The sequence below is a fragment of the Dipodomys ordii genome, unplaced genomic scaffold (assembly GCF_000151885.1).
Source record: "Dipodomys ordii isolate 6190 unplaced genomic scaffold, Dord_2.0 Scaffold162, whole genome shotgun sequence".
Lineage (NCBI taxonomy): Eukaryota > Metazoa > Chordata > Mammalia > Rodentia > Heteromyidae > Dipodomys > Dipodomys ordii.
This window is the reverse complement of record NW_012267378.1, coordinates 3,369,860-3,387,569: the sequence shown is the minus strand read 5'-3', so window position 1 is coordinate 3,387,569 and position 17,710 is coordinate 3,369,860. Positions and strand designations below refer to the sequence as shown.

Here is a 17,710-nt window from a genome sequence, read left to right as displayed (position 1 = left end):
TGCATGCATGAGGCCCTGGGTTCGATTCCTCAGCACCACATAAGCAAAAAAGAAAAAAGCCGGAAGTGGTGCTGTGGCTCAAGTGGTAGAGCGCGAGCCTTGAGCTGAAGAGCTGAGGGACAGTGCCCAGGCCCAGAGTTCAGGCCCCACGACCGGACCCTAAATAAATAAATAAATAAAATAAAGAATGAGAGAACTGCAGTCCAGGTGTGTGCCTGGCAGAAAACATGACCTTAACAATAAAAAAAAAAAAAGGAAGAACAGCAAAGGGCTGGAGGTATAGCTCAGCATTAGATCAACTGCCTCTGAGTTCAAATAAAAGTACCACCAAAAAATAAAAATAAAATGTACTTTTTAAAAAACACCAGTGTCCAGACAAAAGACAATTATTCAGCCCAATCAAGAGCCTACTAGTAGGTATATGAAAGGCATGAGAGTGCTTTTCCCTTGTTTATCCAAGGGGTCAAAAGGCCCCAGAAATGTTACAAGCTCACTTTCCTCACCAAAGACTAATGGGGCAGCTGGAGAAAGATGAGAAAAAAGAAGCATTAGTGTACTTTCAATATTCTCCAACCCCCAGGTCTGCACAGGTTTAGTATACAGATTTACTATGCAGCAGGTTTGGCAATGGAGTCCAGGGCTGTTAAATCTATATTACTAATCTCAAAGTGATTTCATCAAATGTTTTTCCATTCTCTATGACAGAAGGGAGACTGATCACAGGAGGAGCAAATTTACTCTATCAAGGTGACACTACATACGAACAAAGCGAGAAATGGCTAATCATTACTCTATTATTTGCTTCTCAAATAAAAACCTAAAGAGTAACATACATTAGAAAAAAAGAAAACATCTTTCATGGACAAATTTTAAACCTAACTACTAAGGCTAAAATGACTTATGAACTCATTATCATAATAGCAGATGTAACCACTTTGAACACTGTAAAAATAAATCTAAGAAAACCCAATCAGACAAAGGGCTTACTTTCAAAAGATTAAAAGTATACTTACAATTGCTGTAGGCAAGCCAGCATCTACTTTGTCCTAAATAAAATTCAAAAAAGAAGTATTTGAAAAGATATTATTTGAAAGTAGAATATGGCATAAGGGTCTCTTTTTACATACACTTTGATCTAATCAATTCAGACAAGAAGTGGAACTTTCGTTTTTGCCTTGCAAAAACTGCATATATTCACAACAAAGAGCCCAAGAGTGGATCATTTTATTTTACTAACTGTAGCAGATGATTTAGGAAGAATATTGATTATAAATGGAAATTTAAAGGAAAAAGAGAAGAAAGAGGTCTGTTTTTTCCATAATGTAAACACACCATTATACTACTGGGCCAAAATTGTAGGAGTTCATGGAAATTCAAGAGAGAAACATGGGCTGAAGACATCCTACTTCGATAGGAGCTTCCTGTCCAGCAGATTGTCTGCTAACCCTAAATCAAGCCCCAGAAGGAGATACTGAATCATTCTTCAGCCTAAAACAGTGAAGATTGTTAGTTCAGCTCCTTACAAATTCAAAGTCTCATAAGTGCTCTTTTATTAATCTCCCCATGTGTTCACATAGATAGCAAACATTCCTTTATGTAGCCCAATAACTTGTCCTGGGGGTCAAAACAAGAATAAAAAGTGACGAAGTGTAAAAGTATCTACCTGATGCTTTTTTTTACACCTCTCAACCCTTAAATAGCGTTACATAATAATGGCAGCTCACAGTGATGCACCATTATAGAAGCAGAGAGCTTTTCAAACTTGGAAAGAAAGAACAGGCCGGCAGTATTATTCTGGTTTTCCAGATCAAGAAAACAAGTTTCAGTTTGGTAGACTTGCCCAAAGCTACTTAGAAGTGATTAGACTGTTTCAAACTCAGGGCTCCCAGGTCAGGCTATTTAGATCACTTTATATTTGCTTTGTCTGTCCCTGTCAGTGTGGGTAACTCCTTACTGTTATCTCTCAAAGGCAGAATCCATTTACCTAATTTTATAGAGCTTCTCATAAACTTAGGAAACTTATTCAAGTGCATGGAAATGTAAGAAAGGTTTTGGAGAGCAACATATATCCAGTTTCATGTATATATGTTCAGGTATAGCATGCCTAATAATGCTAGACAATTAAGAATCATACAAATATTGATTCATGATTTGTGTTCTGGAGAGGGAAAAAGGAATGAGACAACTGATGAAAAACATAAACTATATTCAAACTGGAACTTGAATAATAAAACTAAAAGTCACCTGACTTCAAAAGCTAAGAACACACAGATGTGGGAAGCATTTTAGAAAATATGGAATTTTAATACCAGTGCTGTAACATCTTAGGGTAATGGTAGTCTAAACCCAGACTTCAACACAAGCACCAGGGATGCCTATTCAAATGCAGATCCCCTCTTTATACTGCAAGATTCCTATTTAGGAGGTCTGGGGTGGTCCCCAGAAATCTGTATTTTTAATAAGTACCCCCAGGAGATTCTTCTGGGCTGAACACATTCAAAAGCAAATTGAAACAAAGGCACAGCACTACTGCATCTGTAGTATCTTAAGGCTGATCCTTAAAATGATAAAGAGCCTTAAAACGTTAATTTAAATTAATTTTAAATGTAGCCACATGTCATCTTACTTTGAGAAAGATCCCAAAATTATGCAATGGGGTTCACCACTCCAAAAATTTCATCTCTCCTAAGTGTTTTACATGCATGGGCTCCGGAGCCGATGATCAAGGCCCTAAGCAGCCCTGATACCATCAATGCCCACAAGGCTGAAGGCCTGATATTCAGGAAAAATATCCAAAAATACAACCAGCTTTACATGTTAATAAACCAACCATCACAGAAAAGCATGCAACTTAAATTGAGCTGGTAATCCAAAATTAGGAAGGCACCACATGATGACTGTCACAGCAAAAGCAGTTTTCATTTGAACATACCAAAGGAGCTCAGCCATAGCAAGGAAATAAGAACAGAATGCAAACACTCTGGGATTTATTACAATTTTCCCCTCCTTTTCAAGAGGGAGGAGAAACCTTTCTAAAAAACAGATTTATCTAATCACTGGACAGCGTCTGAGTTTTAGTTCAGTCTCCATTATTCAAAATATTTTTAAAACTGCACAGGTGGGTCAAATGACTGTACTGGTTCATCTTGATTTTGAAAGGAATGAATTTCATCACCTACATAAGGATTAAATTCAGAAAACGTCATGGAAATGTAATCCTCAACAGGTGGTTCCCATTCTGGCATATATGAGTTACTCTCCACCTACAGGAAGGACAATTGCCCAGCTTTCTTCCATTGCTTGACCATCTTTCTATTTAAATTGACATTGTGTATACAAGGTGGATCAGGATATACTAGCTAGCTGCCCAGTGCAAACCTATTCTTTATTTCTTTTTCAAAAATCTGCAATAAGATCTTTCTGTGATAACCCTGAAAACTACAACATGATTTTGATATCCTGGTGATTTCTGTGTCTACTTCCTGCTCTCTTGAAAAAAAATCAAAACCTCTACTTCTTGTCCAAATTGAATATGCAAAATGCCGATTAAACTCTATGGAAAGAACATGAAACCACATCAAAGTTCCTAACAGATCTGACAATATTATTATATGCAGGATCTACACACTGAATTCAGAATACTAGAATTCCAAGACTTAGTAAAAGTATAGACTTTAGTCAAAGGAAAAGTGTGATCAGTGTCTATTGTCTTGATAAACTATGAAATACTTATTTACATTAACCAAGGACTCTATATTTAAAAAGGCCACAGATAGTATGTTCCTGTCATCATATAATGGCTGCATTCACCAATACCACTTTCACAACGAAGAGGTATTAGACATGGAGCTAGAACCCCAAATCTAAGTAATTGCTCTGTGACCGCCAAACAAAAGCTAATGTCACTTCTCTGAGCCTACCTTCTAATTTGTAAAACAGCTTTATAATTTGTAAAATGCCTTTATCTACTTTAACATTGTAAGAGTTAATGAAATAAGGCACATGGAATGACTTGTGGATTATTTTCCAAACCATTTGGTTGTAAAAAAAAAAAAATCTGATCCATCATTTCTCTCTTGTAAAACCAAGCACTTTACTTCGATCATACACCCAAGATGGCAGCTAACCTGAAAAGGAATGTAAAGAAAAGGCAGATAGTTTTTCTTCTAGGCTTGCTGCCATATTTCATTGAGGCACACCCAAAACTCTGAGCAGACCTTTATTTTCATGGCTGCACTAATTTCTATGTCAAGATGTGTAGCCATGTCTTATGAGTCAAAAATAATCACATAAAAACCATGAAAGCCAGATTTTATTTTTCTTAAGCCTCAGGCCAAGAGAAGAGCTGTGCTTTGTTTTATGCTCATTCCTACTTCATTACGCCATTGTAGGTTATAAAGCTGGGGAGAACAAAATACTCACAGCTGCAGACACTATCTGGGCAGAAACTCCCTTTAGAAGTGAATGTCGCATAACTGATCCATGGAGTGAAAAAGAATCAGGTAATTTTTTCTTCCTAAAAAAAAAAAAAACCATTTAAGAACAGATGAAAAATGTTCAAAAGGCAAGGTTCCAATGCTTTGAAGGAAGAAAGGCAGAAATAGCACTGTTTGTAATTTGTTAGCTCTGTTTTAAAAAGAAGTATAAAGACTTTAGCAGTCCTACAGTAAGATGTGTTCTAAGCCCACGCTGAGCCTCACAGAAGTACAAGTAGGGAAATGAATGGAAGTACCATTTTTTTACTGATTCACGTGGCTCCTTGCTCATAGTAAGTACCATAGCAATAGGTCCTACTGCCTACGAACACTCCTCATGCCCTAACTGAATTTCCCCCAGTTGCCTTTTTATCTTCTATGACCACCCTTCCTACTCTTCAACTAACTACCTTCTCAATATATCACTCAATACTCTCTATTGCTGCTATTAATGGCTCCTTTCATTAACAGTATTCATCATTCAACAAGTAATATTTATTTGCTTACTTATATTTGTGGTATTATGGTTTAAACTCAGGGCCTTGCATTTGCTAGGGAAATATTCTCCATTTAAGCCATACCTCCCGCTCTTTATGCTTTCTCCCCATGTCCCCACCCCCTCCCCACCCTTTTTTTTAAAACAGTCTCAGGCTGACTTGGAACATAAATCCTCCTATTTACTCTTCTTTCACAGGTGGGATAACAGGCACACATTACCACACTTTTTATGTTGGTTGAGATGGGGGTCTCATTTACTTTTCTGCCTGGCCCAGCCTCAAACTGCAATTATCCTAATCTCAGCTTCTCAAGTAGCTAGGTGTGAGCCACTTTACAAGCCTCAAAAAATTAAGTTTGAAACTTTCAACAAACATTAAATGCCTAATCTGTATAATTAAAAGTATACTGCTAGCCTGGCACAGGTGGCTCATTCCTATAATACTAACTACTCAGGAGGCTAAGATCTGAGGATGGAGGTTCAAAACTAGCCCAGGCAGGAAAGTCCATGAGATTCCAATCAACTATCAAAAAGCTGAAAGTAGAACTGTGGCTGAAGTGGCAACATTCTAGCCTTGAGCAAAAAAGAGCTTCCGGGGCAACACTTAAGCCCTGAGTTCAAATCCCAGGACTGGCACCAAAAAAAAAAAAAAGTGTACTTTAGGGAAACAAATAATGAAGTCACAGTTTCTACTCTCAAGGATCTCACAGCCTAGCCGGAAGGACTAATGAGTAACTGCTGAAGGATAATGTTACAGTAGAAATAAGCAAAGTAGCAAAATATGCAAATAAGAACAGATTTCTATTTGGGCTATTAGAAAGGAGAAAATGTGTGATTTGGCCTTGATGGATGACCTTGAGTCTGTTGGGCAAGTACATGAAAGAAATATAAAGATGCTATGGTGCCTGTGTATCAGGGAACAATGAAGGCAAGGAGGCTCAGATTGGGCTGGAGTGAGAGTGTGAGAGATGAGCTTTAAATGATCCAAGTGACAATGAATGTGTGAGTTTATTATAGAGGTAACAGGAGAATACCACACTTCTAAGCAGGCAGTATCTAGATCATCTAAAACATTTATATAATAGCCAGATACAGTGGTGAGCAGGTGACCATCCAGCAATGATCCTTAGATATGGGCATACCTTAAGAGGAGAAGGAAAAATACACAAAGAAACTGAAGTGGAGGTGTGGCTTAAGCACATTCTTGAGCAAATAGCTAAGGGACAACTTCCAGGCTGTTCAACATAAAAAACAAAACAACAACAACAAAACCCACAGGAAACACTATCCACAGCAAAGTTACAAGTAAATTGAAAGAAGTATTTGTATTATTCTCCCCCCACTTCTCTTTCCTTGTCATGTTCTCTCCAAGAATTTAGAAAGTGAAAAGCAGCCAAAATTGAAGCTATTTCCAAATTGTTCATCATCTTTGAGATTCTCTTCTGAACCTACGCCAAGGGATGAAGGAACACTGAAGCTGACCTTAGAGAATGGGAGTCTAAGGGGTGTGTAGGGCACAGAAGACAGTGGTCATACTAACCATCTTTTTATCTTCTCCCTCAACACTGCCTAAATCTTTAGATCTACTAAGCTATTATTTTCAAACAAGTGGGCCTTCTACTTTCATGAAGAGCTTCAATAGATCATAGTACTATAAAGGAATATTGACATTTTTAACGATCAAATATTTTGGCCATATACCACGCATGAATATTTACCTTTTTAAATTGGTCCTGTCACCGCTATCTGAACTTGCCACAGATGAAGTATCATAGGAGTGAGAATCAATAGTATCAATGTTTAGCAGTGTAGGATCCTCAAGAACAAAAGATTCTTCTTCATCATCAGTCTAAATTGAAAGAAGACAGAACAATAAACTCAAAATTACAAATAGTCTGAGACAAGGTGGCTCATTCCTATAATCCTAGCTACTCAGATAGGCCTTAGTGGTTTTCCCAAAAATAATACTTTATTAAACTCCTGCTTCTGCTTTATACCCCTATTCCATGCATTCTTATTAACTAAAGAGGCACAGTAGAGAACTGCCAAAATGAAACTTCAACTACACAGCTATCACTGTATTTACAGTTTATGTCAAAAACTTCTGTCTTATAGCAACAAACAGGAACTGTTATGCAGATTACTGTTAGCTGCAGAATAATTCTTAAAGATACTTCACTGGTTAACAAACAGACAGTGTCCAATTAGAAGACAATAAATACCACCGAATACAGTACTATAAGAACTATGACAAGCAGATATAAGAAAGGTATTCTGGGTAAGAAATACTGCATACATATGTATTGATTTCATAATATGAATCCTGCCCATGGACATTGAAGTGACTGAACATGAAGGGAGTATATGAATAGAAGCTTGAGATGATCAAGAAACATAAACTGAAATCCAAATTCTAAAACATCTTTTATTCTACCAAGCTAGGTGGCAACAGGTACCCACAGTGCCTAGTTCAAAGCATGACACAAAACCAGTACTTGCTTATTTAATGAATCAATACAGTATATGTAGTACACAGTGAAAGGCAACTTAGATTTTTAAGAAGTGGACAGGCATGATGGGAACCATGTTTTAAAGAGATAAATGGACTATATGAAGGACAGAGAGGCAGAGGGAGACTAAGGCAGGAAGAAAAGGAGATCCCAGTTGAGGAATATAGCAGAAATCAAGAAATCAAAAGAAATATTACTGAGATAAAATCAAAATCCCTTGGTAAATGAGGAAGGAAGATTGTCAAAGACAATTCCAAGGTTTCCAGCACGAGTAAGTAGACAAAAAGAGATCACAAAACCTATCAACAACAGATAAAGCACAATAAGAAGGCTTCATAGAAGTTGATTGTAGGGCTGGGAAGGTGGCTCAGTGGTAGAGTGCTTGCTTTGCATGCCTGAGGCCCTGGATTTGATTCCTCAGCACCACATAAGCAAAAAGCAAAAAGCCGGAAGTGGCGTTGTGGCTCAAGTGGTAGAGTGCTAGCCTTGAGCTGAAGAGCTGAGGGATAGCGCCCAGGCCCAGAGTTCAGGCCCCACGACCGGACCCAAAAAAAAAAAAAAAAAGTTGATTGTAAGTTACCAAAATTACTTTCTTTTACAGCTGGACAAACACATTACATTTTCAAACAATATTCTTGAGAAAGTAATCCACGCTCATTATCCCACCCTTGGTCTACTCTTCCCAAGCTACTGACTACTAATGTCGCTGAACTTACTAGCCTATGGTCTTGTTTTAGTGAGCATGCGCATGTCTTCCAGCCAGCATTTAACCCTGCTGACCATCCCCCTACTTCTTGAAATTTTCTCTCCCTTTGGTTTCCAACTGTCCCTTTTCCCTGTTCTCTTACAGATTATGGGCACCCTTATCAGTCATGTTCTTGAGCTCCTTCTCTGCCATGTACTCAGTGTTATTCCCTACAATTTATATTCTTAGCTGTCTTACCACTTACCTACTTCCTGTTTCAGCAAGCTCATCCAAACCTATGCTTTAAGTACCATGGGTAATGACCCTGATGAAATACATCAACATTTCTCTTGGAGTTTAGGTCTGTATTTACAACTGCTTTCCAGATAACTTCATACACATGTCTGCTAAAACAACATTAGCAACTGACAAGGAGACATTATGTTACTTCAGAGTTATAAGATTTAAACAACTGCTGTAGGAAAAAGAGAAGAAAACTTCAGAAACAAGAACTCCAGCACCAAGGTCTTAAGAGACTCAATCAAAATTTTATTTGATTTTCTTAAGCAGCCTGGGGACATAATTAAGGAAAATCAATCAGCTGAGTGAAGCAAGGTTTACAGAAGTGAAAAAGAAATTTGGGGAAATGTAAGACTGAGCATGTCAAGACTGAATTTTAAAGTGCTGCCACGGAGTGGAGACAACAATTTTCTAAGCTGATGTATAAAATCTACATCATTTAATCAAATTTTAGCTAACTTACGTGTGTATGTGCATCTGTATATATTGTTTTCTAAAAATGTGTATGGAAATGCAAAACACTAAGAATAAGAAAAGCAATCATAAAGACAAGAAGAGAACCAGAAGATTAGAAACTACCAACAAACCTCACTAAAAAGGTTCAATCAATAGAAAGTGATGTTGAGGAGTCTTTTCATTCTGTATTTTTACATAGGAGGCAGGAAATGTTTGGGTCTGTTACACTTAACAGATCAATAGGATCAGACCCATACATATCTGATCACCTGATCTATCACAAAGGTAAAGCCATAACCACAAATACCCTTTTCATCAAACAGTGTGTTAGATCATATCTCACATTAATATATACAAAAGCTGCCAGATGGATTACAGATCTAAATGTGCAAGGTAGAACTATAAAAGGTTTAGCACCAATAGGATAACATCATTATGACCTTGCAGCTGGTCAAATTTTCTTTAAAAAGACACCAAAAAATTAGCCATAATGTAAGTTAAATAAGGTAGACTATATGAAGAACTTGTGCTTATCAAAAAAAATTAGTAGAATAAAAAGGTCTTTTATAGAACAAAAGATGATCAATAAATATATCTACTAAAGGGAAGATCAAGGTTTGAGGCTAACACAGACAAAAAAATTAGCAAGGCTCTATCTCAAAAAGCAAGTCAGGAGTAAAGGCCTATAATCCTAACTATATGGGAGGCCACAGATAGGAAGATTACAGTCTGAGGCTAGCCCCAGGTAAAAATTGAAAAGTCTAGCCAAAAGCAATTTATTTTCAATTTTATTTTTTTGCCAGTCCGAGGGCTTGAACTCAGAGCCAGGGCACTGTCCCTGAGCTTCTTTTGCTCAAGATTAGTACTCTACCACTTGAGCCACAGCATCACTTCCAGCTTTTTTTGTTATGTGGTACTGAGGAATCGAACGCAGGGCTTCACACATGCTAGGCAAGCACTCTACTACTAAGCCACATTCCCAGCCTGCAAATTTTTTTTAAAGAACCCAAACAAACAAACATAAAACACCTCAGTACAATTAAGTAGGTCACAGACAGAAAAAGGTTACTCATAAAAGTGATACCCAAATCACTGAAACATATGTCATGGTATCCAATTTCATCAATCCTAAGGCAATTTCAAATTAAAACCATGATGTGAAACCACTAAGCATAAGGACAAAAGGAAAACAGAAAAATTAAAAAACTGATAATGTACACACTTAACCAGAAAGTGTTTATCAATATAACCACTTTGAAGAACTATGGCAGTATTGATGAGAGGTGAATGAAATTACACCTATCACACATCACTTGTACTATTAGGTATATGCCCAAGAGAATGTGTGTAAGGGGCAGAGGGAGGGTTTTATATCTACCAGAAGATGTGAGTAAAAATATTCTCAGCAGTGCTCTTTATAGTGGACACCAACTGGAAAACTACATAAATGACTGTCAATAGTAGAATGAATATATAATAGTGTATACATAAAGAATTTTGTTTCATAATGTAAATAAATATTATACACAAAAAATATGAAAAACATAACATTGAGGAAAATAGACATACAAGTACATATTCTATATGTAAATACATGTGTATAAAAGTACATGATTCCGGGGCTGGGAAGGTGGCTCAGTGGTAGAGCGCTTGCCTTGCATGCAAGAAGCCCTGGGTTCGATTCCTCAGCACCACATAAGAAAAAAGAAAAAAACCAGAAGTGGTGCTGTGGCTCAAGTGGTAGAGCGCTAGCCTTGAGCTGAAGAGCTGAAGGATAGCGCCCAGGCCCAGAGTTCAGGCCCCACGACCAGACCACCCCCCCAAAAAAGTACATGATTCCACATTTATCATTTAAAATAGGCAAATCAATGGTGACAGAGTTAGGATAATAATTACCCTGTTGTTTGTACTAAAGGGACACCAGAAGAGCTTCTAGAATGGTAGTAATATTTTACTTCTTCCTCTAGACTCTGGTTACACAGGCTATTCTGTCTGGGAAAATTTGCCATGTTATACATTTATGATTTGTGTACCTTTCTGTATGTCCATTATACATCAATAAGACAAGCTGGGTATGATCATGAATGCCTGTAATTCCAGTTACAAACAACGTAGAGATAGGAGAATCACAGTTCATGGTTTTTACCCTGGTAAAAGGTAGTAAGTCCCTGCCTCAGAAACAAGACTGAAGGGCTGGGAAGGTGGCTCAGTGGTAGAGCGCTTGCCTTGCATGCCTGAGGCCCTAGGTTTGATTCCTCAGCACCACATAAGCAAAAAAAAGAAAAAAGCCAGAAGTAGCACTGTTGCTCAAGTGGTAGAGCGCTAGCCTTGAGCTGAAGAGCTGAGGGACAGCGCCCAGGCCCAGAGTTCAGGCCCCACGACCGGATCAAAAAAAACAAAAAACAAGACTGAAATGGTAGCATACAACTGTTATCCAAGCTATGGAGAAGTGGAGGTGTAAGCATTGCTGTCCAAGGCCAGTCTACCTATCCGAAAAATAACTAAGGCAAAAAAGCCTGGAGATGTGGTTTAATTGTCAGAGTACCTATCTAGCAATTACAAGACTCTGAGTTCAAATTTTAATACCGGGGGGAAAAAAAGGTTCAAAAGTTATTTCTGGTTGCATAATTCAATAGTAAGACCCCTCTAAGGGACTGGAATACAAGAAAGATGAAGAGAGGTGGTCTTGATGAGATTAAATAAGTTAAGGTAATAAAATAAGAGAGGCAGTTATGACTAGTTAATGGAAATTCAGACTTAAAAATCTCAGAAGTAGCACAATTTCAAAGAATAACAAGGCCTAGAATTATTATTTCATACCCTAGTTCCAAGATCCAGGATGTATCAGTCATCTCTAACTTTCCATTTTTTTAAGTATCTTGGACATCATCCATTCCTTCCAAGCTCTCCAGGTTGATATTAGTAAGTAAAGACTTATTTAGTCTGTCCTTTTTACTTATTTAGTTTTTAACTTACTTTTTAAATTATTACTATTCTTATTATTTTTTCAGTCCTGGGGCTTGAACGCAGGGCCTGGGTACTGTCCCTGAGCTTCTTTTGCTCAAGGCTAGTGCTCTACCACTTGAGCCACAGTGCCACTTCCGATTTTTTTTGTTTATGTAGTACTGAGGAATCTAACCCAGGGCTTCATATATATTAGGCAAGTACTCTACCACTAAACCACATTCCCAGCCCTACTTCTTTAATTATTTAATACTCTACAATTGAAATTCATTTCTTTCATTTATCCACACCTACCTCCTTGAGTTTAGTGTAAAGGCTGGCCAATTTCCAGTCCCATTTCTCTCTCAAGGACAGAGATCGTCACATAACATTTTATAACTCTAGCATCAAGATCCAAACATACCAGGCACCAAGTTATACTTTGGGTGATAGCAGGATTATCTTCTCTGTAAACCACTAATGTCAGTATTTACTTTACAGAGAGATAAGGAAGTTTTGTAAGAACAGTGTGCCTTCATTATAAGCCATACTCTCATTCATAAGTATTATTTTCTTTACCAACATTATATAAATATTTACAAGTGGGAGTTTTATACACAGTCTTCTATACTTTGTCACACTTGGTAATTAATTGAAATGAGAATGTGAATAAGATGTTAACAAAACTGACTAAAATTAATTCCTCATATCTAAATAGAAGATATTTCTCTATATTACAAAGTAATAAATAAGGGACATTTCACTGTAACAGGATTCTTTCAGACCCAACACTGCCTTTGTCAAAACTGGATATGCTCCAGTCTCCCCATGAATCATGCAGAACATTTTTGAAGTTAAAATATATTTAAAGACACAGCAACATCAAAGGAATATATATATAAAACAGAAATCAAAGCCATAAAAGAAAAAGTTCAAAGAGCAAGTAGTTTACATCCTATGAAATACTGCCTACAATCCTACTATACAGGTAAAAAAGTGACACAGACAGAGGTCCAACATACTCAAAGCTATGATATCAGTTCTGTTGAGAGATGCTTGCATCCTTACCTTTTGTAGAACAAAACTATAGATCTGAAATAGATCAATATATTTTTTTAAAGTCTTTTGCAAATTAGAAGCTAAAGCCTCCAAGAAAAATTCTAAGCAAGTTTTTGGGGTCAAAAAGTCTGAGCTGCTGGGCACCAGTGGCTTACATCTGTAATTCTAGCTATTCGAGACAAACAGAAACTGTCAGACAAGTTGATGTTAGGCAAAATGAACCCCAAGATAATTCTAGCTATTCAAAAGGCTGAGATCTAAGGATCACAGTTCAAAGTCAGCCCAGACAGGATAGTCTGTGAGACTCTTATTTCTAATTAGCCAGCAAAAAGCTGGAGTAGAGCTGTAGTTCAAGTGGTAGAGCCCCAGCCTTGAGTGGAAAAAGCTCAGGGACAGTGTCTAGGCACTGAGTTCAAGCCCCAGTACTAGCACACACAAAATAAGTCTGAACTGAAGGGTTTCATGGCATACTTTACTACCCATGTACTGCCTTTTAATCTTCCAATTCAGAAAAGAGTAACACCAGTTCAAAGCAGGAAATTTTAATAGAGTTGGTATTTGTGACATAAATTCTGGAAGTTCAGTTTCCCTCAAGATCAGACTGATCAAGCTCATTACATACAGTGTTCCTCAGTGTCAGAAGATCAAGTATTTAAATATCTTAGCACAACCAACATTGTATCTCCAAAGAGACATGAATTTAGAACTTCACATAATAAAGCACAAACAAGCTTTTTTTTCTTCAGTGTTGGGGCTTGAACCAAGGGCTTCATGCATACTAACTATATGTTCTATCACTGAACTACACTTTCAGTCCTAAAAAAAAAAAGACTTTTTATAAAATCTGCCAAGTATGAGGCATTGTGCTAGGCACAAAGACTCTAAAGATGATCAAAACATGGTTTCTGTCCTTAAGAAGCTCACAATCTAGAACAGTGCTAGAAATAGTGTACGTCTGTGTTGCCCAGTATACTAGACACCACCCACATGTGGTTACTGAGTCCCTTTTTCAGGAGCTTTGAGAAAGTAACTTATTAACTAGTGGCTACCATATTGGACAGTATGTATCCAGATATACTCTAAAACCCAAAGAGTATTAAAATCAATGTCGCAAAGTGATAGCAATCATGAATATTTACTTACCTCATTTAGTATGCTTTCCAGAGTTGGAGGAGTATCAACTTGAGGAATATCAAACTCCTTGTCATCAATCTAAAAAAAAAAAAAAAAGAAAAAAAAAGAAATTAATTCTCACACAATGATGCCTTTCCTCTTACAATCATGAAACAGTTTAAGTGTCAATTAAAAGACAACTCTAGACTGGGTGCCAGTGGCTTACATCTGTAATCCTAGCTACTCAGAAGATCTGAGGATCACGGTTTGAAGCCAGCCCAGGCAGAAAAGTCTGAGATTCTTATCTCCCACTGACCACCAGAAAACCAGAAGTGGCTCAGTGGCTCAAAGTGGCAGAGTGCTAGCCTACAGTGAAAAAATTCAGGGATAGTGTCCAGGCCCTGAGTTCAAGCCCCCCACCTAAAAAAAAAGAAAGAAAAAGGACAACTCTACCACCAGATTATATAGTCCATTCAGTAATCTGTGCTAAAAAGGGTTGATCAAAAGACTACAGAATCATTCTTTCCTGTCCATACATTCATTCAGTGACTCTCAAGGAGATGCATGCACTGACTGCACACCCCAATAACCCTTTCTAGAAAGGTGGTCTTTTGTACCTGCCAAGGAGGGCATCAACATGACAAGCACCATGTCTTATGACACCCTTCTGCTTTAGTAAATTTAGACATAAGACATAAGCAATATACCAAAGTCTGTTATGACATTCTTAGTTATTTCATAAATTTTGACAAGAGATGACTAGGCCAAGAACCTTATCATTAAATATTCTCATAGTCACAGAAACCTATTAAAATAATTTCAATCAATGAGGGAGACAGATAAAAATTCTAAACCTACCATTAGCTCTATGACCTTGAAAAGTCACTTAATAGCCACACAACAGTGTCTTCATCTATAAAATGGATTATCACAGTGCTGTGACAGCTGTGAAGCTCAAATGACAACATGAATCAAAGTGTTCTATAAACTGTAATGGACTGTACAAATAAAGAGTGATAGTATCTCATAAAACTGCACAGACTCCTAGTAACCTATGCAAAAATGATAGGCTTAGAGTGTTTGGATCATAAAGCACACTGTAAGCAACACTTTTGTTAAAATCATCACTTCACAGAAGCTGAAATTTTACTGGATTGTATCTTCTTAAAATGTATATTAATTGTACAAAGTGAAGAGTTTCATTGTGTTATTACCTTACATACATAGAATATGATTTGATCATATTCCACCCCTCTGTTATACTTTATCTCCCTCACTGCTTACCAAATCATTTTTGAATTCCAGTTCCTTGTCCAAATCTATGTAAGAGAATTTTGAAAGTGAAGCTTCTAGATTGAAAGACTTATTCAGTTCTTCTTCAGCAGTCTTGGCACAAAGGCTCTGTTCCACATTCTCATAGTCTGGTTCATTTTCCATGTTGCTTTTAGTATTTATAGTCCATCAATCCAAGCAAGTGTTTGGTTTTGGGCCTTAGATTGAAATGATGATCTCTTTGAGGGAAAAGAAATATCATTTAGATATCCTCTTGTCAACTAGTCATTGCAAAGACTTGGCCACAGGGAAAGAAAAATAAATACTGGGGTATAGAGTAGGATATGGGGGAGGGGGGACACAAAGGAGGAACACTCTGGGAAGTAACCCAGCACCCAAGTCATGAACCTAATTAAACTGACAGTCATAAAAGTTGGTAAGCTCTAGACCCAGTACCAAGTAGATTCATGTACCTAACAGCACAGGGGCAAATTGCTGCCAAAAGCTGCAATTAATCCTTATGTTCCAAAACCTCAGGGTAGCTCTCTAGTTGCCTTGGTGATAAGCAAGGCTTTGTTGTGGCCATCCATAAAGGGGCTCACAGAGGTCTCAGGGAGCTCAATAAAGACATGAAGTATAGATTATACAGTTAATTGGTATAATACTGGCACATCTGAGGGTTCAAGTCTAATAGATATTAGGGGAAACAACAGTATTCATATCCCCACGATAATATAAGTATACAGATGACCAGGGATTTCCTTATTTCTTTTTATTTTTTTTTCTCCCAGGGATTTCTAAAAAGAAAGCCAGTTATAGAGAAATATGAATATTTTCAGTGGAAAGTAGAATATTTTTTCATATATTTTAGATTTAAACAAACCCCTACGTTATATCAAAAGACGCAGTTAATCCAACATATCTCTGGAAAATTAAAAATGTATTTTAATTATTACTTTTTTTTATTTTTTTGTCAGTCATAGGGCTTGAACTCTGGGCCTGGGTGCTATCCCTCAGCTCTTCAGCTTAAGGCTAGCGCTCTACCACTTGAGGCACAGTGCCACTTGCAGTTTTCTGAGTGGTTTATTGAAGATAAGAGTCTCACAAACTTTTCTTGCCTGGGCTGGCTTTGAACCACAATCCTCAGATCTCAGCCTCCTGAGTAACTAGGATTACAGGCGTGAGCCATCGGCACCCAGCTTAAATTTTATTTTAGATGTTTCTAGATTGAGTTTCCATGAGACCATAAGTGACCACTTAGTTATGCCTATTTAGAATAAGCAAAAATATAAAAATATAAACAATGTCATAGTAGCAATGATAAAAATAAAGATCATTTTGTTTTCTAAATAGCATTTTCTGTAAATCAGTATTCTAACCTTGTTCCACAGTTCTACTTTCTATGGTTTCAGTTCATTATGGTCTACTAAGATCTGAAAATATTAAATGGAAAATTCCCCAAAAAATTGAATTCGTAAGTTTTAAATTCTGTGCTAAACAGGTAGCATGATGAAATCTTGCACTATACTGGATCCATCTCCCTGGAACCATAAATCATCCCTTTGTTCAATGTATACACCTCATATACGTTACCTACCAGTTACTCACCTAGTACCTGTCTTAGTTATCAGACTGACTGCTGCAATATTGCATGACCTTTACTTTCCTTAATAATGGCCCCAAAGTACAAAAGTTGTCAATATACCAAAGAAAAGTCAGAATGATCCTCTAAATGAAATGGTGCAAGTTCCTGACTTACTTAGGAAAGAAAAATAAAATAACATTTGAGGTTGTTGAGACTTATAGTAAGAACAAATCTCCTATTTGCAAAAAGTATATAGAAGGAAAAAGAAATGTGTACTAGTTTTGCTGTCAGATCTCATATGGCAGAGGTTCCAGCTGCAATACTTAGTCATCACTAAGTTACAGCTGCGGTGCTTAGTCATCACCTTGCTTCATCTCGTCACTCAGGTACTGTATCTGATATCACATCATCACAAGAAGGGTGAGTGTGGTATACAATAAGATATTTTAAGAGATACCACATTCACCAAACTTCTCTTATAGTGCACTACAATTGTTTTCTTTTATTATTAATTGTTGTAAATCTCTTACTGTGACTAATTTATAAACTAAAAACTTTATCGTATGTGTATAGGGAAAAAAAAAGACACTTGGCTCTCCATATCTATGGGTTCCACACCCACGATTCAAACAACCACATATCTAAAATACTTGCCAAAGGACTGGGAGTGTGGCTCAACACCGGCAGTACCTAACATCAGGTGCTAAATGTAACGCTCCTAACCAATGAGTCAAAGGCAGCAGCAATACTAATGTTTGTATACATTTCTTCAAAGACTGAACTGACTCATGACAAACTACTTTTTAATTGCCACTC

At 37.2% G+C, this 17,710-nt stretch overlaps 1 protein-coding gene across 1 annotated transcript in view; it reads right to left on the bottom strand.

Moving 5' to 3' along the window:
* Positions 1–17,710, bottom strand: part of Vps8 (vacuolar protein sorting 8 homolog (S. cerevisiae)) — a gene marked incomplete at its 3' end in the record, with an annotated part of 187,877 nt that overhangs the window by 158,171 nt on the left and 11,996 nt on the right. The window contains exons 2-6 of the mRNA XM_013033034.1: positions 15,322–15,548; positions 14,068–14,136; positions 6,690–6,820; positions 4,423–4,516; positions 1,014–1,046 (exon numbers count right to left, since the gene is read on the bottom strand). Of these exons, the coding sequence (XP_012888488.1) occupies positions 1,014–1,046; positions 4,423–4,516; positions 6,690–6,820; positions 14,068–14,136; positions 15,322–15,474 (480 nt within the window). The remainder of the gene's footprint in view (positions 1–1,013; positions 1,047–4,422; positions 4,517–6,689; positions 6,821–14,067; positions 14,137–15,321; positions 15,549–17,710) is intronic.